This window comes from Ovis aries, chromosome 4 (genome assembly GCF_016772045.2).
Source record: "Ovis aries strain OAR_USU_Benz2616 breed Rambouillet chromosome 4, ARS-UI_Ramb_v3.0, whole genome shotgun sequence".
Lineage (NCBI taxonomy): Eukaryota > Metazoa > Chordata > Mammalia > Artiodactyla > Bovidae > Ovis > Ovis aries.
The window spans coordinates 41,529,437-41,554,093 of record NC_056057.1 but is presented as its reverse complement, the minus strand read 5'-3'; the positions used below and the strand labels follow the sequence as shown (position 1 = coordinate 41,554,093).

The following is a 24,657-nucleotide window of genomic DNA, read 5'->3' as shown; positions in this document are numbered from 1 at the left end:
AGATGAGAAGGCAGGTATGAGAATTTAGGGCAGCGGAAGTAAACTAATTCTGTGGCACACAGTATCAAGAGAGGAAGCTGTCCAGAAAAGCGGTTCTAGAAGGCCACGTGGCAATCTCCTATGGGTCTATGGTTGATTACTGGGCTATGTATTTGCAGGAGGACACTCCCAAGGCTTAATGGATTGCAGCCTCTAATAAGAGTATGGAACAGACAAATTATGGGTGCAGCAGCTCTGGAGAAAGGCAGTGCTGCATTAAACTGTAGTTCTGGCTCTATCCGAATATACGGATCACACTGACACCTTGTTAGAACTTCTGGTATGCAGCTGACACACAAAAAAGCTGATGCTGTAAGAATAAGTGCCATGTTCTATAGTTAAGACGTACTTTAAGTCTGTCCTGACACTACTTGTAACCAAGATCTGAAAACACATACAAAGGAGAGAATGCGGAGTTTGTGTCCTGCTAAATTAGAGTGACTTACTTTAGCACTAGAATTTTAACACAGAGTAAATCAAGTCTTAACAAATTCAAGCTGATAACTGAATGCTTGAACCTAAAGCCAAGGTATTGTCTACAATGTCCAGGATCAAGAACAACAAAAAGTATTGTAAATGAAGAGAGAGAGAGAGGAAGAGAAAAAATTGGATGAATCAAGGGATGGTCTTCAGGAAGAAAAAGAAGTAAAGTTATCCAAGATGCTGAACTTAGTAGGCAACAACTTTAAAGCAGCTATTATAGATTTTTATAACTATGTTTAAAAAATTAAATCAAAACAGAAATGAAAAGAAGATATGGTCTTAATAAATGAAAATATATGAAACACTCAGCAATGAAATAAAAACTATAAAAAGTCAAATGGATATTTTAGAACTTAATTATGATAGCTAAAATAAAATATCAATTTTATAGACTCAATAGCAGTTTGGGGTAGAAAGTCAGTGAACTTGAAGCGAGAGCAATATAAATTGTCCAGTTGCAAGAACATAGAGAAAAAAATTAAAAGTCTTTTGGGCATGGCTGACATCATCAAATGGTCTTATGTACATATAATTAGAGTTCTGAAAGGAGAATAAGGGAAGACTGGGGAAGACAAAGCTATATGAAAAAATAATGGCTGAAAATTTCCCAAATTTAATGAAAAATAACCCACTCCAGTATTCTTGCCTGGAGAATCCCATGGACGGAGGAGCCTGGTGGGCTATAGTCCACGGGGTCGCAAACAGTTGGACACGACTGAGCGACTTCACTCACTCACTCAATATATTGTAGATCTAGGAATTCCATGAGATCTTAGCTAAACAGATATAAAAGTCACATCATATTTAAATTGCTGAAAAGAAAATTTACAGAAAGAAATCTCTGAATGCAGCCAGAGAAAAAAGGCATTATGTTTTTATTACAAACAATGGTATCTGAAGACAACGAAATAACCATTGTTTAATTAATGAAAGAAAAAAGTTAACCCATAATTTTATATCCAGTGAAAATATTCTTTAAAAAATAAGATGAAATCAATCATTTTAGATAATGAAAGCTTAGAAGTTTTTTTGCCTGCAGACTCCCTACATTTGAAGAAATGCTAAAGGATGTCTTTTAGTCTGAATGGAAATAATAAAAAATAGAAACACTTCATAGGAAGATTAAAGAGAATCCAATATGACCTCTATTCATCAGGGTTGATTGGTTGGTCTGTAGATATGTTTTGGAATTTCTGAAGCCATTTGAAAAAATGAGAAAGTTGACCTAAGACCAAAGCTTAACTCTGCCCCCAGCTAAGGAGGACAGAGCCAAAAACTCCAAAAAAAGAAGCTGGGGCCCAGGTCAAACCACATGTAAAATCAGTCTACAATTGTGTTTTCCCATTTTGTGATCCAATAAATCTGTGAGAAAATGTAAATAACAATATTTCTGAGAATCGTATTACTAAAATAAAATACTCCTCCCTTCTCCCCCAAATATGTCAAGCAGAGATATTTGTGATATTTTACAGAGTAAAAAAAATATTTATATTATAATCCCTCTATATAAGTAGGGGGTTACACTGTATTTGTAATGTGGGCTTATAATCTTTTTTCTGCAGCTCTAAATTTCAAAAAAAATTTTTTTAATTGCTTTGATGGTAAAATCTGTTCTAACTTGAACTACTTCAGTCAGAAAATCTGACCTGCACTTACCTAAGGCTACTTATAACCTGTATTTGTTATACTTACTTTGAGGACTTTTAAGTTTCACTGTAGCAATAGTACTATGGATTTCCCTGTGATCCAAGGTTCTGCAAGCCATTTTACCTAATATATTAATATATGTGAATATTACCTTTTCCTATTCACATACTTCTGAACACTGAAATACATTTAGTTTCATATTAGGGAATGTGAACTAGGATTGCTTTTTCTTCCTTTTTCTTTTTGCTCACCTATTATTTTCTTGATTAAAAAATTAATATTTAGCTCAAGCAATAAAAAAATAATTTGAGATGTAATTAAGTCAAGCTATAGACTGAAATCATGTTCTGGTTATTACTGAAAAGGATAAAGTAGAATGTAAGTATTTAAAATTAGACCTATTAGAAATAGATGGGGAAACAGTGGAAACAGTGTCAGAGTTTATTTTTTTAGGCTCCAAAATCACTGCAGATGGTGACTGCAGCCATGAAATTAAAAGACACTTAATCCTTGGAAGGAAAGTTATGACCAACCTAGACAGCATATTCAAAAGCAGAGACATTACTTTGCCAACAAAGGTCCGTCTAGTCAAGGCTATAGTTTTTCCAGTGGTCATGTATGGATGTGAGAGTTGGACTGTGAAGAAGGCTGAGCACTGAAGAATTGATGCTTTTGAACTGTGGTGTTGGAGAAGACTCTTGAGAGTCCCTTGGACTGCAAGGAGATCCAACCAGTCCATTGTGAAGGAGATCAGCCCCGGGATTTCTTTGGAAGGAATGATGCTAAAGCTGAAACTCCAGTACTTTGGCCACCTCATGCGAAGAGTTGACTCATTGGAAAAGACTCTGATGCTGGGAGGGATTGGGGGCAGGAGGAGAAGGGGACGACAGAGGATGAGATGTCTGGATGGCATCACCGACTCGATGGATGTGAGTCTGAGTGAACTCCAGGAGTTGGTGATGGGCAGGGAGGCCTGGCATGCTGCGATTCATGGGGTTGCAAAGAGTCGGACACGACTGAGCAACTGAACTGAACTGAAAGCTACTATATAATTCAGGACACTGCTACTGAGTCTGCCTAATGCTATTCACATTAGAAGGAATACAACAAATTAGTACCATTTTACCAAAGGCTGAATGCTTACTACAAGTGTAACTGTGCTCTATGATGGTTCTCTTTCTGCTGTTAGCTTTCAAGAGTAGATAAACATTACTCATTAACAGCCCAGTTAATGGCAATCTCCATACTACTACTGAAAAGAACATATACCTGTTTCCCCAAACCTGCAATAGTGTCCACTATTCTTTTTCTGGTCTTAAACTTGACAATGGTGTAAACTTGAACAAACCTGCCTCCTGTAATCCTTTGTGTTTTTCTATAACATGTGGATATAGTATTTGCTTTACAAATCTGACAAGGCTGTTTAAGATCAAAGCCAAAATCCTATATAAACCTTATCCAAGCAGTCCATTCTGAAGGAGATCAGCCCTGGGATTTCTTTGAAAGGAATGATGCTGAGGCTGAAACCAGTACTTTGGCCACCTCATGCGAAGAGTGGACTCATTGGAAAAAACTCTGATGCTGGGAGGGATTGGAAGCAGGAGGAGAAAGGGACGACAGAGGATGAGATGGCTGAATGGCATCAGTGACTCGATGGACGTGAGTCTGAGTGAACTCCAGGAGATGGACAGGGAGGCCCGGCGTGCTGCGATTCATGGGGTTGCAAAGAGTCAGACACGGCTGAGCGACTGAACTGAATTGAACTATAAACTTTACAAACAGTATACTTTTATTCTCAGTGTTCTGAAATTGTCCTTCCTTATTGTGAGTCTTTTTCTGTTACATAAATTACCTACTGTTCTTTTATACCAGGCAGATTCATCTATGATCTATCATGAAAGGTTTTGCTTCCTTTCTACTTTTCCTAGTACAGTGTACTCAAATTTATGTAACGCTGTAAAATAATTATGCACATATTATTCATCGCCTGTTTCCTCCCACAAGAATATAAACTTTAAAGAGACATTTGTGTATTTTGTTCACTGCTTATTCTACTTAATGGCATCAGAATTTGCAACAGAATTCAAAAATACTTGTGTATTCACAAACATATATATGTATAGATAGTATGATTGATGTCAATTTATATATATATACACACACTGTATAGATACATATATATATGTACCTGTCAAATGCTTACCAATTGTTAGGCAGTACACTCCAAGTTTTGTACACATCATCTCATTTAATCTTTAAGATACATCCATAACGTAGTGCAATTAAGAAAAGCAGGCTTAGAGATGTTATATAATTTGCTCCCAGACATAAAACTGGTAGACGGTACATAGCAGGATTGAAACATAGGTCTTTTGAAGTTAAAGCATGTTTCCTAATCCTTAGCCTAGTCTAACAAGTTACTCTGTTTGCAACAAGGTTTAGGAGAAATCCCAAACATAATTGGAATTGGTTATTGTAGGAATATCTTTGGGAATTTTAATTTCCCATTTCACACTACCATGTGTAGGAGCTAGGATTTTATACATGCTTTGTATCCATTACTGCTGTGGAAAGCTTTGAGAGTTACATATTTAGATAAGTTAATGGAGAAGTAGATTTCTAGGGCAAACTTTTAAGGCCAATGATTTTACTGAACTGACAATTTTATAAGGAGTGACTAAATTATAAGCTTTGATTTAGCTGAGACTTACCAAAAAATAGAATACAGCAGAATGTGCCATTTAAAATTTTTGATTTGAGTATTTTTTCAACTAAAGTTTCTGTCCTCATGCAAAATATCTATTAATGATATATCTGATATAGTAAAATGTGTTTAATAAGTTACAGTATAATATGTTCTGGTTCTCAAAGTTAATTTCCCCTATAATGATTTAGGAAAAAAATCTAATATTAGACCAAGTGATATTCCATTAACATATGGCTTATTATAATTATTTCCTGGTGACACAGCTAAAAAGAATACTCAAATAGAGTCTCAGGAATCACCAACATTAATGTTTTAGGACTGTGTAAATTACCAAAATGTACAAATTACATTTCCGTATCCTTTGTTGTATTGTATTATGAATGTTTTATTTACAATATCAATTTAAAATAAATGGATTTCCATGCAGGTGTATGTCGTATGCAAGGTTTTATAGAACCGACACAGGATGAAACAACTAAATTTCCAATGATGCAAGGAGCTAACTCTTTCTATTTAATCCTTTAAAATTTGCGGAAAGACTTACTCATCCGAGATTAATGGATTTTATGGCCTCTATTAATTAGTTTATTTTCTGCACCAGTTTTACCGTAAGATGGGTGCTTCTACAATAGTTTGCAAAGACCAAAGCACATAGAGAAGCTGGCCTGGAACATCTGCCTATGTTTTTGGGTGCTTGGGTAAAAAGAGGAGGTTCCCCTCTTCATCTAGTCATCTCTCAATACACTTGCTCATGCTAACCCATTCTTACTTCCTCCTGTTCACAACCCATTCTTTCCACTGAAATGGTTATTCTCCTCTCAAGCTTCACTGGTCTTCCAGAAGACAGGCTAATGAGGAAAGGAACCTATTACAAGGGCACTCGGACAGAACTGTCACAACTCGTGATCTTGGCCATGGCTTTTTGTCCTGCCTGCTATTCTCTTTTCTTGAGGTCACCATGATACTAATTCTTCTTTGCCTGTTACCTTAAGGTCACTTTTTCTCCATTTTCTTAGTAGATAATCTTTACTTTTCCTACCCTTTAAATGAGCTCCCCAGAGTTAAATCCTTATCTGCATAGTTCCTAGAGTGACCTCAAGAACTGTCAAGGATTCTGCTAACACCTATATAGCTAATGACTTCTGTATCTGCATCTCTAGCACAGCCCTCTCTGCTGAAGTGTATCCGCAACAACACCCTCTTTGGCTTATCCATCTGAGTGGTCCACAGAATCTCTAACTCAGTGGGAGACAGACCTGGGTTGAAATTTAGTTACTGTTTCTAATAGCTTCATAACCATAAGCTAGCCATTTAATTATCAAAGCCTCAGTTTACACAGTTCTAAAATGGGGATAATGATTCTCTCTCATTCAGTTGCTATGAGATTTTAATGAAATAATGTATTTTAGGTGGTAAATTCAGCTTCTAATCATAACAGGTCATAGGAAAGGACAGGTGTGCCCTTCAAAAGGAATCCACTACTTTCCAAATCTGATTGCTAATTCTATATTCCCTTGTTCAATGAATGGTACTTCTTTTCATCCTTGTGACAGACCATATATTTACAAAACACCCTAGGCAAGTTTTTTGTTTTTTTGTTTTTTTCCATCTGCCTACTCTTCCCAAATCAAGTTAATCACTATCAGGTCCTTTCTTCTTCCTAAATATCTCTTGATAATCCCTCTCAATCTCTGACTTCTAGCACCTGTTTTAATTTAGGCTCTCATCATTTCTTGCCTATAAAAAACCAAGTCTCCTAACCAGCCTGTTTTCTCTGTCGGTAATGTATCCTCCCTATCAATGCCAAAGGGAGCTACATAAATGTATCCGGGAAGTGACTGACCTACTCTAACAAGAGCCTTCCTAAGTCACTCCTTTGTGTAACTTCTCTCCTTGAATAAGAGTAGATGTGCGATTTGCTTCTAAAACCACAGAATAATGCTAAATGGATAGTATATCAATCCCATGATTATGCTACATTGTATGAGACTCTGCTTTAGCAGACAGAAGGAGCAAACAGGTGTTTTTGAATGGGCAATGGCAGGGAAAGGCAGTACCTCATCCCAGCATCAGGAAGGAACTTAATTTTTCCAAATACTGTGTGAGTTTGGAAAAGATTTTGAACTCCAGAAAGGAATGCAGTCTGGTTTACACGTTGTGGCTTTGTGGGACCCTGAGCAGAGAGAGCAGTTCCCACGGATTAGGATGTAATCTTTGGGGGACTATTATTGTGCTCACTACATTAGTGAAAGAGAAAATACACATACAACTAAGGAAAACATTTATAACTAATAACACAGACTCACCTCAGAAAATTCACTTTCAAACCTTTTTGGTTCAATTCACACTACACTTCATATTCCAAATTAAATCTCTCTCTACACTTTCAACAATTTGAAAACTTTTCTCAGTTCCATACAACTTAAAAACAAAATAAAACAAAACCGGCTTTCAACAAAGACCACCCCACAACTGACACCTGGATATGTACCTCCTTAGGTAGTCACATAGAGAGGGCTGGCCAGGCTGAGTAATAGGCTATGAGAGTTTCTCTAAGGGACAAAGGCTGCTAAGTCTGCTTCAGGGAAACTCGGCAGTGCATCAGGAACAAAAACATAGTGTGATTATTTCTTGTTAAAACACAGACAAAAGACTTTATAACTTAATGTCTTTGGGTTAGAAATTTTTTTACATTCATGAAAGAGTGAGGGTTAAAATGAAGGCAACCTACAGGATTTAGATTTGCTTGCACATGTCTTATATTAGTGAATAAATAGTAAAAGCACCAGTAATAAAGAGCATATCATTGCCATCTCATCTGCTGAAAGGCACAAGTTTTAAAAGGCACAAAGATTTAGTAATACATCAAAAAGTGAGATGGATTACTCTTCCATTTCAGTACTCTCCTCTCCCCCCAAAATATTACATCCTTCAACCCTAAATATATGGCGGCTGACATAAAAAGATACGAGATTCACAGGTTAACTGGTTAATTCACAAACGAATCCAGTCTGTTCCAGGATTTCTCTGTCACATTGCTGAGATGTATCTCTTTCACACGTACGACTTGGTGACAATGTGTGGATGGGCAAAAGTGAGTGATGTTATTCTAACAAAGCTGTGCTGAGCTAATGTTGAATGTCAACACATCAGCAAATATCTCCTGACATATGTGAGGAAACATTTAATTCACAGTAAAATGAGACAATGGGGGCTTCCCTGGTGGCTCAGCAGTAAGAGAATCTGCCTGAAATGCAGGAGATGTGGGTTTGATCCCTGGGTTGGGAAGATCCCCTGGAGAAGGGAATGGCTACCCACTCCAGTATTCTTGCCTGGGAAATCCCGTGGACCGAGGAGCCTGGCGGGCTATAGTCCACTGGTGTCCCAAAAGAGTTGGACACGACCTAGTGACTAAACAACAACAAAATGAAATTACTTTAACTTCATAAAAGGTAAATAAAGTGGTGATGGTGGATGAGGTAATTAACTTGAAGAGGACAAATGCTCACAATATGAAATCAGATACCAAAAGGTTATATTCTGGTTGTATCATACACTCAGTATCAACGTGATCTTCAGTTATCTGAGCTTCAGTTTAAACATGGTGGAGGATAAGTGCCACTTATCCACTCATTCATTCAAAGAATATCTACTGAGTGACAACTTTGAGTGATGTGCTATTCTGAGGATGTACCAACGAATAAATCAGACAAATATCCTTGCTCTCAATGGAGTCTACATTCTCACAGTTCCTCACAGGGTAACTCCAAGGTTTGGATGAGATTCAATAACATACCTGGCAAAAGATAAGCACTGTAAATAACCTTAATTAGCATCACTATACTAGTAATAAAATAGTTCCAAAACTTGAAAAAGTGTACTTATTTGCATAAGAAGTAGCATATTAAAGAGATAAATAATTCCAGCAAACTAGCAACATCAAAATTTGTATAATAATTATGTGAGATTTCACACTATCTTTTTTTTTTAACCTTTGTCTCTGTCTTTATTTTTTTTTCCCTTGTAAATGTTTCTCTGAAAAGCAGCTTAAAGGAAAAGACTTATGCCTTTTGAAAAATATTTTGCAGCAATTATCATATATTTATTCTTGGTAAACTTTTTTAAAAGTAAAATTTAAATAAGAACATTTGTCTTAGATTAACCATCACAATCTGGGCTCTCTTGCATATTTTTCTCTTCACATATTGCCTCTGCTGCTCTTCCACATGATCAAGCAGTCATCGCACCATAATTTATCATCTTTCCCCTTTCAATTCAGTCATCATTCCACTCTATTCTATTAGTATTTCCTGCTGTGACAATCCCTGTAGAATCCTTGGTAAACTCTCAGATGTTTCTAGATTCTGATTTGGAAAGCAATGAACCACAATGTTATTAAAAACCAGTGACTTATAAAGGGATTTGTTCCTTACTTCTAAGCAAAGGGCAAGTCTAGACTAGACATTATCCTCAGAGTAACTGACACGCACAGTTTACAACTGATAGTCGTCTTTTCTGAAGTCAAATGCATGGCTCCAGCTATCAGATTTTACATCTTGGGTGTTTTTAGTTTAGGGAGTTCTGTAAAAATCAAAATGCCTCGTTCTGCAGTTCATTAGGTACACATTTCAAAAGATGTGACTGTCAGAACTGGTTAGTTACTATAAAGGCAGTGACCCTGTAATGCTGCAAGGCAAACATATTAAGGCTTTAGTCACATATGTGGCACACACTTCAAATCTCCACATTTTCAAAGGACTTACTGGAGCCAACATTCAAACTTAGTAATCATCCAGTTAAACAGAAGCTAGTACGAAGCATGAAACAGTACATACTATATAAGAATTTTGGCAAAGCACTACATGTATCAACCATACATTAAAAAATCATAATGGCATTAAATCATCCTAAACCTCTAACATCCATTCACAAGAACATTCTCTCTTTCATCAGAAACCACATGTCATTCTGATTCATATTTAGTGCTAAAAATGTAAATTTGACAAATGTGTCTAAACTTGACCCAGACACTTAACTATTTTCATAACTCCAGAGGCAAGAGGGAAACAGGCAACTCTCTTCACTGTACTTTATAGTCAACTTTGAACAAATAGCCTGGGTATAAGAGTAGGTGGCAAAGTTAAAACAGAAATGTTAATCCTATGAGAATACTTGCCTGCTATTTTAGTCTTTCCTAAAGACTGAAAAAAGAGACTAAGGAACAGTAAAAATACCCATCATCTTAACACTAAAAATTAATCTCAAAAACAAACAAAAAAAACCTAAACCCCAAATTCTACAAAATATCAATAATACCAGATTTTAAAAAGTGCTGATTTTAAAACACACACAAAAAAACAATAAATAATAGGGAGCACAACAACAACAACAAAAATACATTGTTTCAACCTGTGTTCCTTGTTAGGGGCATAGTAGCAGCAATGAATTGGAAAATAATCAAGTAACATGGTTTCTAGTTTAAATTTTAATAGATATAACAAGACATTTTTTACTGGAGACTAAATAAGATGTTTTTATACGAAGCATCATTATAAATTATTGTATTATAGCTACATCCTAGATAATAGCTTCTTTCAGAAGTCTTAATTTTTCTACAATTATACAGTTATTAAACAAAAGTCATCCAACTTTTTCTGTTAAAGGTCAAATAACAAATAATTTAGGCTCTATGGGCTGAGTGGTCTCTTTGGCAAGTACTTAACTCTCCTATGGCACAAACTCAGCCACAGACAAATGTAAGTGAATGAATGTGGCTGTGTTCTAATAAAACTTTATTTGTGGGCACTGCAATCTAAAAATCTTACAACTTTCACTGTTCATGTAATATTCTTCTTGCCATTTTTCTTTCAGTCATTAAAAATTTCAAATTATTCTTAGCTTATAGACCATATCTGTAGCAAGCTGTGGGCTATCTCACCCATAGACTAGACATTGATAATGCAAACTAAGAAATAAAAGATGACAGGACAAAATTTACTTTTCTTTCTCCTTCCCTTCCTCCCTCCCTTCATTGCATTTACTGACTTATACAGGTACCTATGTATGTATGTGTTTGTTTATTGTGCCAGCTCACAGTACACAAAAAATAATGAGGCAGTCCTAGAAGAGTAGAAGGCCAGAATACCAGCCTCTCAACCTCAGCCAGAGTAGTAAACTACATAGACTAAGGGTAACATTTACCGAGCATTCAGCCTGCACAACTACAAATCACTCCTATTATTCAAAGTGGATACAGTTACAAGATTTCCTGTTTGCATTCCAATGACTTGTCACATAAGTTTTTCCTATGGCAACTTTTTTGACAACCAATATCTTCATCAAATTCCCTTTAACTCTCCATGAAGATCCAGAGAAAAGGGAAGCCATGAGAGAAGCTTGCTTAATTGTGGCAATAATTGAAGCATCATTACTTATTAATAACAACTAAAGAGCTATTTGATACTTGGGGATTTGACAACACAAAAGACATACTATAATCCTTTCTAAGACACTTAGATACAGAAAGTTAAGAAATTCTGGGAATAGTGAACCATGATTCTCCCAACTTCTATTTCAGAAAGGGCTATTTTATTCACTTTCAGTAGCAAACAAACATAGAGAACTTTCTTTTGAAGAAATTTCACCAGAAATTCAAGATCTACTCAGGGAGAAAATATTTCATAACAATATACTGTTTGTTAGAGTTTCAGGCAAGTTGAAATCAATTACAATGGGATCTGATATAACCATGAGGATTAGATTCAATGGTTAAGTGAGTTACCATTTATCCAGAAAGACACTCTTGGCAGAGGCATTTCACAGCATAAATTTTCCTATTAGAATACAATCTTCAAGAGACTTATGTGGCTTTGTAAGCAGTCGTTAGTGGAGCTTCCCACTACAATTAAAAACATATGCCTAAATACTGGTTTTGAAAATGACACAAGTGTTTAAATACCAATATAGAAATGTCCGAGTAAAGGTGCCAGATACTTACGTAGTAAGTAAAGTCAAAGAACTTGTGCAAGGCATGCTTCTTACTGCTTTCTATCTAAGTGAACGTTGTTGGACAATTTCTAAAGACTAGAAAATTCCATCCATGAAACCCGTGTATCTTATGTAGACTTTCATGAAAAAGCAACCTGCATGTGACATCAGAGTCCAACTTTAAGAAACAAAGACACTAACAGCAGAATATGCCTGCACCTGTGTTCACTGCAGCCTATTCACAATAGACAAGACACGGAAGCAGCCTAAGTGTCTGTCTACAGATACGTGGTTTATACAGAATAGTATCAATGGGGTATACGCCTCGCTATCAATTTCCCATTCTTCCCGGGGAACTCTACTTCATGTACTGACTGTGGTGACCTGAATGGGAAAGAAGTCCAAAAGGGAGGAGATATATGTGTACGTACGCCTGAGTTATTTTGCTATATAGTAGAAAATAACAACACTATAAAGTAAAGCAACTATACCTCATTCAAAAGTCATGTTTAAAAAAGGAAAAATAAGTGTGGTTTAAAACACAGCCGAATATTATTCTGTCATAAAAAGGATGAAATCTTGACATTTGCGACAACATGGATGGAACTTGAGTGCGTTATGCTAAGCTCTCACTTATATATGGAACAAAAAAGCAAAAACAAAATGAAAAACCACATTCATTACCAGAGATGGGGAGAGGAAGAATTAAATGAAGGCAATCAAAAGGTGCAAGCTTCCAGTTATAAGATACATAAGTACTTGGGATGTAATCTACACCTGTACAGTTATGGGATGCACTAGAGTTATACTGTTGTATGAAACATATGAAAGTTGCTAAGAGAGTAAATCCTAAGAGTTCTCATCAGAAGGAAAAATATATTTTTTCTTTCTTTTTACTGTATCTATATGATATGATGGATACTTAAAATGACTGCAATTATCATTTCACAATATATGTAAGTCAAACCATTATGTTGTGCACCTTAAATTAATACAGTGATGTATGTCAATTATATCGCAGTAAAACTGGGAAAAGGGTCCACCTTTAAGACTGGCTTCAAAAGGAAAATAAGAAACCAGTCATTTTTCCCTAAGTACTATGAGACATTAAGGACAGGTGTAACTCTAAAAGACCAATTCCGGAAAAAAAGTTTTGTTTTGTTTTTTTTTTTTAAATGCAAACTCCACAGTGGATGATCCGAATCAAGGCTAAAAGATTGTAGTTATTTATATGGAGACAACATCTTTTGAAACCATAGTTTTTAAGCAAACTATGCAACCAGTTATGGTTGCAACCAGTTATGAATTCATTTCATTGCATGAGAAGCAATGGATATAGTTATGATTTTCAATTCATCTTGACAAATATTTACTGAGTTTACCAAGAACCATAGTATATCTAGAGAGAATGACATCAAGGAGAAATAGAACCTTGAGAGGAACGTGTAGCAGTGAATACAAACATGGGAAACTAGATTGAGCATTGGTTAAGCAGTCTTAGAAGTGAATAAACTGAGTTTGAAGCATGCTGTTTGAAATATTAATGGGTTATACAACTTCTGTTACCTAATAATAAATTGTAAATACTAATACTGAGCTCATAAAATTGCAAGGACTAGAGATACACATTTGGGATTTGTTTGCACAGACGAATTAAAACCAAATGAGTGAATGAGATGGCCAAAGAATATGTAAAAAGAGGATTATGGACAAAACCTCAGTAAACACGTACACTCATGAGGAGATGGAAGCCAGACTAATGAAGGGACTGAGAGGGAACTGTTGAAGATAAAGGAAAATTATGTGACTTGTGGCTGAAGCAACAAGCTAAGAGTGATTCTACAATATCAAATGATAGAAGGGCACGGAGGCATTTGAATGGTTAAAGAACGTTGGACTCTTTATCATGAGAAAGCTGAAGACCTCGGCAGAATCAGCAGCAGAGCAGAGGCAGAGGCGGGTGAACGCACAGGCCTGATCTCATCTGCTGGCACACGTTTGCTAAGCCAAGGTTTCAGGGGAGGGTGAAATGGAAGAATAAAGTTTGTACTAATGTAATTGATATTACATTGATATTACAAATGTATACCTATGGCTGATTCATGCTGATATCTGACAGAAAACAACGAAATTCCAAAAGGCAATTATCCTTCAATTAAATAAATAAATTTTAGAAAGGTAAAACAAAAAATTTAATTGATAAAGAAATGTCGTAGAGATGGCAGGAAAGCATAGATGGCTTCATGTGTTTATGAAGAGGTCACAGAATTTGTTTTAGCTGAGAAGACGCTCACTTAAAAATTCCCATCCCTTCATTTATTTCATTCTTATTTCACCATATTAGGTGCCAGGAACTGTTTAAGGTGCTTTACATATGTTAATACTAAGCCATTGGATCCTCCCAACAATCCCATAAAGTAATTTATTTTAACTCCATTTTACAAATGCAGAAACTGAAACACAGGGACATTTAACACCTAAGAGTCAGTGCAAACACTGAAGTTTTTCTGATTTCAATATCATGCCCTCAACAACCATGTTCTTTTATTACATATTAAGAGTAGTTTTAGCTAAAATACTTACCTGTTCCAAGAAACAGGACATTGTATGTACCATCAGCAGCATTCACTCGGTCCACAGCTATTTTTGTGTACTTATAGTCGGTGCCTATACGAACAATCAAAGGCCTTCTGTGTACTGGGTAGATGGAATTGTACATGAGGGGGTGGTTCCGAATAAAAGTGACAACATCATCTGGGAACTCCTTCGTGGTTCGCATATTGGGTGTAAATGCTCCTCCTGGGCACTAAAAAATATTTTAAAAAGGACTACATTAATATAATTGTAACTTCATGTTAATAATAATCCAAAGACCTCTATTTTTCAAAATACTTAGAAGCTCAAGTTGTTGTAAGTGTATTTGCTACCTATTGAGGAAAACCCAGCATGATTATACATAGTACGGTCTGAGGAAAATAAACATACAATGTATATAATTTGACCATTTAAATAGGCTAAGTCCAAGTATCCTGTCCTGTTTGTTTTCAGAGTGAAGCTGATGTCATTCGGTTCATGATGTAACTTATCACCCTTCTCATCCATCACTTTTATATTTCTTATCCTTTGCCAGATTCAGTGTTGCTAGAAAAAAAAAAAATGCTCTTGAGGATATAATCTAATGCTGCTGTGTGTTAGTTGCTCAGTTGTGTCCGACTCTTTGCCACCCCATGGACTGTAGCCTACCAGGCTCCTCTGTCCATGGAATTCTCCAGGCAAGAATACTGAAGTGAGTCGCATTTCCTTCTCCACTAATGCTGCTACTGGCTAGAATAAATTAGATTCTCATTATCAAATTCAATCAGAACTCTAAGGCAAGACTTTCATTCCATCTGATCCCCTCCCTACCAAAGAGGACTCTCTGAAGTTGGAGCTTGGATTGGTCAATACACCTGATAATTTCCCTCTGGAAAACTCCAGTAACTTCCATCACTCTCAGAATAAAGTCCCAACAACTAAGCATGGCTATAAGCTCCTGAATGTCCGGGCTGCTTCACGTCTACCACGGCCACGGTTCTTGCTCTTTCTGAGCCTCAAGTCAGCTCCCCATCGAGGACCTTGGCACTTGCTGTTCCCTACCTGGATTACTCTTCTCCAGACAACTCCATGGTTTTCTCCATTGCCTCATTCAGTTCTCAGCTCAAAAGTAACTTTCTTTTAGGTGAGGAATTAAAAATAGCTCCCCATCACCATTTCTACCCTCTTATTTCCTTAGCTTGCTTTATTTTTTTCACAGCTCTGTATACCTGTGTGTAATATATTTGTTGTTTGTTTCTTTATTGTCTGTTTCTTCCTCTAGAAGGTAAGCTGTGAATTATTCTCAACTGGGTATGTTTTGTTCATTATTTTACCCTCAGACCTATAATAAAGCTGACAAATATTAGCTATTTGACAGAGTAGCTGGATGAGTGAAATACTCTATGATATCTGTCATCCAATTTTGGTGTAGGGGCTATATGAAACAGGGGCGTTAATTCTGGTGAGGAGGGGAAAGATTCAGAGCATCAGGTATAAAGAGGCAGAGAGAAAGCAGTAATGAGACCTAAAAATGACTGCAGGACAGTTTCAGCAGTTCTAGCATGACAAGGATTTCCAAGAAGAGGATTCCATTTACCAGTCACCTGAGGACAAACTCAAGGGCAGGCTGGGAGGTGCTGAAGCTTGAAACTTGAACACATGCACTAATAGGAGCTGAGTATCAAGTTATATGAGCAACGTATAATCTTTAACACATAAAACATTATTTGTCTAACCCTATCAAACAATGTCAATATCTCTACTTTCATAAACAAAAATACTTGGTTATATATATTTTAAACAAAAGCACTACTGCTCTAGTTTTCATTTATCCTCTTTAGAGAGGTACAAATTGAAAGGAAAGCAACAAATCAAGCTTCCTGATCAACAGAAATAGGTACAGTATCTGTGGTGAATAGCAAGATGTGATACAGTAAGTAATAAATGAAAATTACAGTTTATTTAAATATGGCAGTGAAGACTTATTTCTAGGTGACTGCTCCTATGCAGGAATATAAATCTAGTGTGGTTAAATTTCAAAGGAAAACAAAAATGTAGAATTTTATGTGATGGGAATACCAGACTACCTTACTTATCTCCTGAGAAACCTGTATGCAGGTCAAGAAGCAACAGTTAGAATCAGATATGGAACAACAGACTGGTTCCAAATTCGAAAGGAGTATGTCAAGGCAGTATACTGTCACCCTGCTTATTTGACTTCTATGCAGAGTACATCATGTGAAATGCCAGACTGGATGCAGCACAAGCTGGAATCAAGATTGCTGGGAGAAATCACAATTACCTCAGATATGCAGATAACATCACCCTAATGGCAGAATGCAAAGAGGAGCTAAAGAGTCTCTTGATGAAAGTGAAAGAGGACAGTGAAAAAGATGGCTTAAACCTAAATTTTCAAAACCTGGAAAAAGTGGAAATAGTGACAGATTTTATTTTCTTGGCCTCCAAGATCACTGCGGACCACGGCTGCAGCCACAAAGTTAAAAGTTAAGCTCCTTGGAAGAAAAGCTATGATCAAAATAGCCAGCATGTTAAAAAGCAGACACATTACTTTGCCAACAAAGGTCCATCTAGTCAAAGCTACCAGTATTCATGAATGGATGTGAGTGTTGGACCATAAAGAAGGCCGAGCACTGAAGAACTGATGCTTTTGAACTGTGGTGTTGGAGAAGACTCTTAGGAGTCGTCTGGACTGCAAGGAGATCAAACCAGTCAATCCTAAAGGAAATAATCCTGAATTTTCATTGGAAGAATGGATGCTGAAACTCCAAAACTCTGGCCAACTGTTGCGAAGAGCCAACTCACTGGAAAAGACTCTGATGCTGGGAAAGACAGAAGGCGAGAAGAGAAGGGGACAACAGAGGATGAGATGGTTGGATGGCATTGCTGACTCAATGGACATGAATTTGAGCAAACTCTGAGAAATTGTGAAGGACAGGGAAGGCTGGCGTCCTGCAGTCCATGGGGTCACAAAGAGTTGGACAGGACTGAGCGACTGAACAACTGCCAAAATTTTAATGTTAGCCCAGTGCAAAAAGAAAAACAACTTTAGGGACCAAACACAACATGGCAACCTCTGGGTTAAATTCGTGTAATGGCTATCCTACAATGTCAGTGCTTCTGGGCCATTACTGCCAGGCAGTCCTACATTTGCAAATAAGCCTTCGCAAACTATGAGTGTGCCCTCCCTCATTTGAATTGTATCACCTAAGGCTGGGAGTGATTGGGGGCGGGAGGAAAAGGGGATGACAGAGGATGAGATAGCTGGATGGCATCACTGACTCGATGGACGTGAGTCTGAGTGAACTCCGGGAGTTGGTGACCGACAGGGAGGCCTAGCGTGCTGAGATTCATGGGGTCACAAAGAGTCAGACACGACTGAGCGACTGAACCGAACTGAATGCAATTTTTAGGACTTCCCTGGTGGCTCAGACAGTAAAGCGTCTGTCTACAATGCGGGAGACTCGGGTTCGAGCCCTGGGTTGGGAAGATCCCCTGGAGAAGAAAATGGCAATTCACTCCAGTACTATTGCCTGGAAAATCCCATGGACAAAGGAACCTGGTAGGCTACAGTCTATGGGGTCGCAAAGAGTCAGACACAACTGAGCAACTTCACTAATGCAATTTTTAGACTAACTTTAACCAGTTAACATTACTAGAATACTGTATAGGACTAGTAAATATAGTTCTCTTTTTGTAGAAAGGCATAAGGAGCAATTCAATGACTTCACTAAAGAGAGATAATGAGACAAGTAATAAAACTAAGCTTCTCATTCATTATCCCATTAACAAGACTTTCCTCTAGGGTTCATATGCTTGTCTTTTAGGCAAAAGTATTTTATTTAAGTATGCATATTTATAAATTAACTATAATAAAAGACCAAATGAGCACAAACAATTTCAAGTGAGTGTATTCTAAACTGATGAAAGTGTTCCATACTTCTGAAAGATGTAGTGTTATGGGTATTTTCCACTGTCATTTCTCACACAAAGTGGAGAAAGGGGAACACAACAACCAGAAGACGCACGTGGATCATGAGTTTTCACCGAATGAAAACATGGAAAGTACAAACGCATGGGCAATTTAAATAGCTCCAGCCCTTCAGAAAACACCACTTAAAGGATGGTTTCCTGAGCTGCCTCCTTAAATATTTGCAACCATTGTTTTTATACATTCCAGGATTATCCAAAATTAGCATAGATTACTAGGCAATTTCTAAAATTTCCAGCTAGCAATTACTTTCATAAGCTTTTATTAAATTACACGTGTCTAGTTTCTGGGTTTTACTTAATGGTAACTGAAATTTAGCTAAAAAGTATGTTTCAGTTGCTCACAACCATAGTTACTAAATGTTGTGTGTGCTCAGTTGCTCAGTCGTGTCCAACTCTTGGTGACCTCTATGGACTGTAGCCCTCCAGGCTCCTCTGTCCATGGGATTTTTCCAGGCAAGAATACTGGAGTGGGTTACCATTTCCTCCTCCAGGGGAACATCCCAGGAATTGAACCTGCATCTCGGTATCCTGGGTCTCCTGCATTGTCAGACAAATTCTTTACCACTCAACCATCCAGGAAGCCCAGTTATTAAATAGGTAACCCAAATAAATCAACTGAAATCAATTATTTTGTATTCATTCAAATGTTCTCCATGTGGGACTTTTATATTATATTCACAATAAACTTTTTACTTGGAAACAATGTCTCCTAGTAAAAGTATATTTTCAAAATTACAGAATTCCTTTAGTTAATAATTAATTTTTTCCCATTGATTTAGGGCCTAAATCTTGCAGATAAGAGAAAGAATGAATGACAATGATGTGACAAGAATGAAAACTGATTACCCTTTGCAGACTATCTGGACTTGTGAGTTTGCTCAGTATAAAACTGTCAAGTATAAAAAAGATGCAATTAACATATCCCTCACCTTGTGATATATGAAAGCATGTGTACTGAAATCTTAAGAAAATGTAATACCCACATGCTACTATAAAATAAAGCCTTTATCCATTAACTGGGCGGCTGTCTCATTCATAGGAAGGATAATTTTGCTCTACAAATAGTCATTAAGTAATTTTGGTTAAACTTCCCCTTCAGGTATTTGTTTTCCTCTAGTTTTAGCTCTCTGTTTATCAAGTGATGATAAGCATTCCTTTCTTTGTGTAAAGACATTTTAAGCGTTTCGATTACTGAAGTGCTAAAGTGAAATGCTAGGAACAACGAGGATGCCACGTATCTTACCTGGAAGTATCTCTAATTTCCGTCCTATTCTCAGGTGTTCCTGAGTATCTGCTCCTAATCCACTCACCCATTATACTGGTTTTCAGCATTAATGTGTTCACATATCAATTCATAAGTCAATTTTTTGGATAGCTTTTATTCAAAATGCATTTTGAAGCACTCAGCGGGGGATTTAAGGATAGGAAGCAACCACTGTCTTCTAGACACAAGTGTTCTATGGACATATTCAAAGTAACATAACAATTGTGACATATAATTTAAGATAAATGTAAAATAAAAATAGAGTTTGACTCACAATCAATAAGAACCAATGTTTTTAAAATGAATTTATCAGAGAACTTAAGGCTACTAGAGTTAGTGAAGAGGTTTAGAGATTTCAAAAATAGTTTGGAATATTCTGGCAACTACAATGCCTGGAGCAATCCTAAATCATGAATCACAAAGTGAAGGGAAGAGGTAGGAGTCGACACTAAAGACAGGTAGCAGAAAACAAAGGCAGATCTAATTACAGAAGGAGTACCTAGCACGTTCAAAAGGAGCTTGACCCAACACTTGAAGGACAAATGGCGTGTGGATAAATAAATGGACATAAATAAATGATACTCTAGAATCTGGGCTAGTTTTTAGTCTTTGAAACTTGTGTTCTGAAAGAAATTGATCTGATGTTTAAACCCTTGGTAATCTGGGCCCTTTACTTAAAGTCCAAAGAATTAAATAGCTGAAGACTTGAATTTATGCACCAGCTGCCCTCATTTTTCTGGTATTTATCCTCCATGACTTAAAAGAGCCCTTTGTTCCAGTCCAGCTAGCCCATGCAGAGCTTCTAGGACTCACTGATTAATTTCTATCTCTGCCTTGTAATGTACACAGTAACCTTTGCCTGAAGCATCCTTCCTTACTTATTCAGATCATCCACAACTACCCTTCAGGGCCAGGTCAATCTCACATATTTTTACATGCCTTTCCAAACTAGACTGTCCCATGACAATCTCTTTTTTCTCTAGATTTCAATAATATTTATTGTCTGATTTATTCACATGCCTTGAATACTTACGTGAAACAATATGTAATTAACTTTTCATGTCTATATGCCTTCTGTGTTGAATTTTATTGTAAACTATGCTAACAATGTTTTAAAATGTCTATGAGGAACTGAAATGCTTCTACTGTAAAAACAACCAGAAGAGGCATGCAATTGACAAAAGTGTCAGCAAAAACGTTTCTCTTTTTCTTCTTGAATTTGTGCACCAGCTGCCCTCATTTTCCTAGTATTAACTTTCTATTAACTATGTAGATCATACATTTTCTGTGTTCTTTTGCTGCACCAGGTTGTAGATCTATTCAAAGCACAGTGAATGAAGCAGATGGTTCTGGTCCACTTATAAACACATGTTAAAACTGATCATTTTCATGAGGTTCTGCTTTAACAGTATGGGGTAAGCAAACACAGTCACAATCTTCTACAGAAGCTTATACATGTTGCATCAGAATAATGTTATATGTTAGCTCAGCCACAGAGAGAATCTGTAGTCTTTGGCTGCCCTTTGCAAATACCAAAGGTGTCCTGTTTCTTCCACAAACTTGTATTACTTATGGAAAAACATTATGACACAATTGGCAGGCTTCTTCCTACTGACTTGGGCTTGCTGGCTGGGACAGTTTGCTAACGCAGCTATCAACCCTGCTTTACGAGAAGCACCTACAGGGAACATTAGAATGAGGGTATCAGATTTCTGCTAGTGTCATTTCTTTAAGAATCCAGTCATACAGTTATGAGGTTGACCCAGCAACTGGACTACATAGGGAATTAAAGTATGATGATCATAGTTGATCTTACATTGGGAGGACTTCAGAGGCAACATTCTTAACCCTAGAGAAAAAGGAATGTTTTGGGTCACTTGGCTGTGAGTCTTCTGGCTACATGAATGGATATTAAACCTTAAAAACCTAGGAAAGAGACATATGCAGACTGCTCTGAGTCAGAGAGCTGACTTCATGGTGTTTTGCTCAGTAAAGGGTGGAGGGACTGAATCTTCAGGAAGGTATGCTTTTCCAGGAGGAGTTCCAGAGGTTATTCCTCCACCCAGCCTTTTTTATTCTCTAAGGATCACTCATCTGACAACTTTTTTTATTTTAAAGGAGCTGCTGTGATCTCAACACCAGATGTAAGCAACCACATTATAGAAATATGTCTCAAGCACTGACAGCTCACTCCCTTTTTTCACAGAGTCTGCTCCAGATGTGCCACTAAGCCCTGGCTTATTTCACACTGCTTTGGAAGAGGAAAAATGCTTATGCTTAGGAGCTCAGAAATAATGCAAAGTGGGACTGTTAGCAGAATCTTCTAATTTGGCAGTGGTTTACATGCTTTACTAAAAAGGAATTATCTACTCTCATGTTTTATGTACAATAGAAGTTTGACATGAATGTTTTTCTCACTGTCATTCTCAGAGTCTTTTTGAGCTGCCATTGGGTGAAGAGTCTTATGAGGCACTGCGGGACCAAGGGGGGTGGTTTTCTTCAGAGGAAAAAAAAATCCTAATTAGTAACATCGTCAGTTTCCATGATGCAGGACTCCATCCATGACTGATTTCAAATTGCTACTATGATCTCTTTGACTGAGATGAGGTGAATGCAATCTCTTCTTGCCAGTCAGGCACAAGCTGACTCTAGCATTCATAGAGCTCTGAGGCCTCAAACCGTTATTTACTTGGCATGGCTCTCTTTTATGTGTATCTGAGGTATTTATCTTAAGGATTTATGGGAGAAAATGGAATTTTATTCAGTTTACAAATCAATTGCTCCTGTATTAATCTCACATGTATTTTGTTCAATAGAATAACTGATGAAAACAAATGCAACCACAACCATCTCTTAATTTTCTGACTGAAGATGAAACAGTGACTTGATCCAATTCAAATAGCAAGTCATTCTAAAAAATATGACTTATCTTTGGATCCATTATCAGTGAATAATTTGAAAATACACAAATTACATTCAATGAAATAATGCGAGCCTTGAGTCATGATGGATTTTGAAAGTTATTCAGCTTTCCCTTCTTTTATATAATTTTCTCAGCAGGGGATCTTCCTGATCCAGGGATTGAACCTACATCTCTTGCATTGCAGGCAGATTCTTTACTGTCTGAGCCACCGTGGTCTTCCCAGGTGGATCCCCTGGAGAAGGAAATGGCAACCCACATCAGGATTCTTGCCTGAAGAATTCCATGGACAGAGGAGCCTAGCGGACTACAGTCCATGGGATCACAGAGTTAGACATGACTTACCACGTGCCCGCATGTGTACACACACACACACACACACACACACACACACACACATTAAGACTATGACCACTGTCCTGAAAACACTCAGTTCCAATCTGCCTATACCTTGAGCTGGAAAATGTAGTTTTCAATCTATCCCTTAATAGAACAATGCTTCAAGACATGTTTATATTTGAATAACTCAAAACTTTTTCTTTGAATTATAACCTCACTTTCATTGTCATTATTTGCTCACAAATACCATTTTATTTCCTTGAGAAATATACAATACATAATTTTTAACTAACTATATTCCTAAAATTGAAATAGCTTTGCAGATTGATTACTAAATTAATTCTCACATGAGGATAATTTCATTAAAATAGATGGGATTTCTTAATATAAGAAAAATTGAGAAAAGCAATTTGAATTCAAATTAATAGACTACCTCCAAAATGTTACCATTTTCCAGTAGGTCTATGTTTGTATTTAATTAACATCAACGTGATATTCACTTTAACACCGCACACAAAAATAAACTCAAAATGGATTAAAGATCTAAATGTAAGATCAGAAACTAAATCACAGCAGGATCCTCTATGATCCACCTCCCAGAATGCTGGAAATAAAAGCAAAAATAAACAAATGGGATCTAATTAAAATTAAAAGCTTCTGCACAACAAAGGAAAATATAAGCAAGGTGAAAAGACAGCCTTCTGAATGGGAGAAAATAATAGCAAATGAAGCAACTGACAAACAACTAATCTCAAAATATACAAGCAAAGCTGAAAAATTCTAAAAATCGACATTTCTCCAAAGAAGACATACGGATGGCTAACAAACACATGAAAGATGCTCAACATCACCATTATGCCATTAAAATTAGGAAAATATCTCTTGCAAACTAGTACAGCCACTATGAAATAATATCTAGCAGTTAAAAGAATTCATTTGAATCAGTTCTGATGAGATGGATGAAACTCCGATTATACAGAGTGAAGTAAGAACAATACAGTATACCATGGTGAAGATGGCAATGTGTATGCAAGACAGACACTGAGTATAACGGGACTCTATGATTTGGGAGAATGACATTCTAACATTATACTATCATTGCCAGTCGTCTGATAGTAAAAGTAACAAAGAACATTTGCTGGATACTTACAGTTCCAGGGCGAGGATACGGAATTCTCCCCTGGTAGGAAATCAGCTGATGATTGGGCCCTTCTTTGTGTGCAAAAGGCCCATTAAACACAGTCTGTATATCAGAGAAATGATACACACATACTGCTGATCCTTTAAAAACTGAGCTGAAAAAAAAGAAAACAGAAAAATATTAATTTTACTATTTCCTCAATTTTAAAGTGATTGTATTGGTCGTAATGTTGTGCACCTGAAATCATCAGAATATTGTTAATTGACTATGTGTGCTCAGTGGCTTCAGTAGCGTCTGCTTCTTTGTGATCCCATGGACCACAGCCCACCAGGCTCTTCTGTCCATGGGGCTCTCCAAACAAGAATATTGGAGTGTGTTGCCATTTCCTCCCTCCAGGGGACCTTCCAACCCAGGGACTGAGCCCATGTCTCCTCAGTCTCCCATTTTGCAGGTTGATTCTTTAACACTGAGCCACTGGGAAAGCTCAATTGCAATGTAAAATAAACAGTTAAAAATAAATAGATAAATAAATTTATATACAACTT

At 36.9% G+C, this 24,657-nt stretch overlaps 1 protein-coding gene across 1 annotated transcript in view; it reads right to left on the bottom strand.

Annotated features, from left to right (window-relative positions):
• SEMA3C (semaphorin 3C) overlaps positions 1-24,657 on the bottom strand; it is a 205,335-nt gene that overhangs the window by 36,312 nt on the left and 144,366 nt on the right. Inside the window, exons 11-12 of the mRNA XM_004007807.5 lie at positions 24,122-24,266; positions 14,447-14,669 (exon numbers count right to left, since the gene is read on the bottom strand). Coding sequence (XP_004007856.2) covers positions 14,447-14,669; positions 24,122-24,266 — 368 coding nt within the window. The remainder of the gene's footprint in view (positions 1-14,446; positions 14,670-24,121; positions 24,267-24,657) is intronic.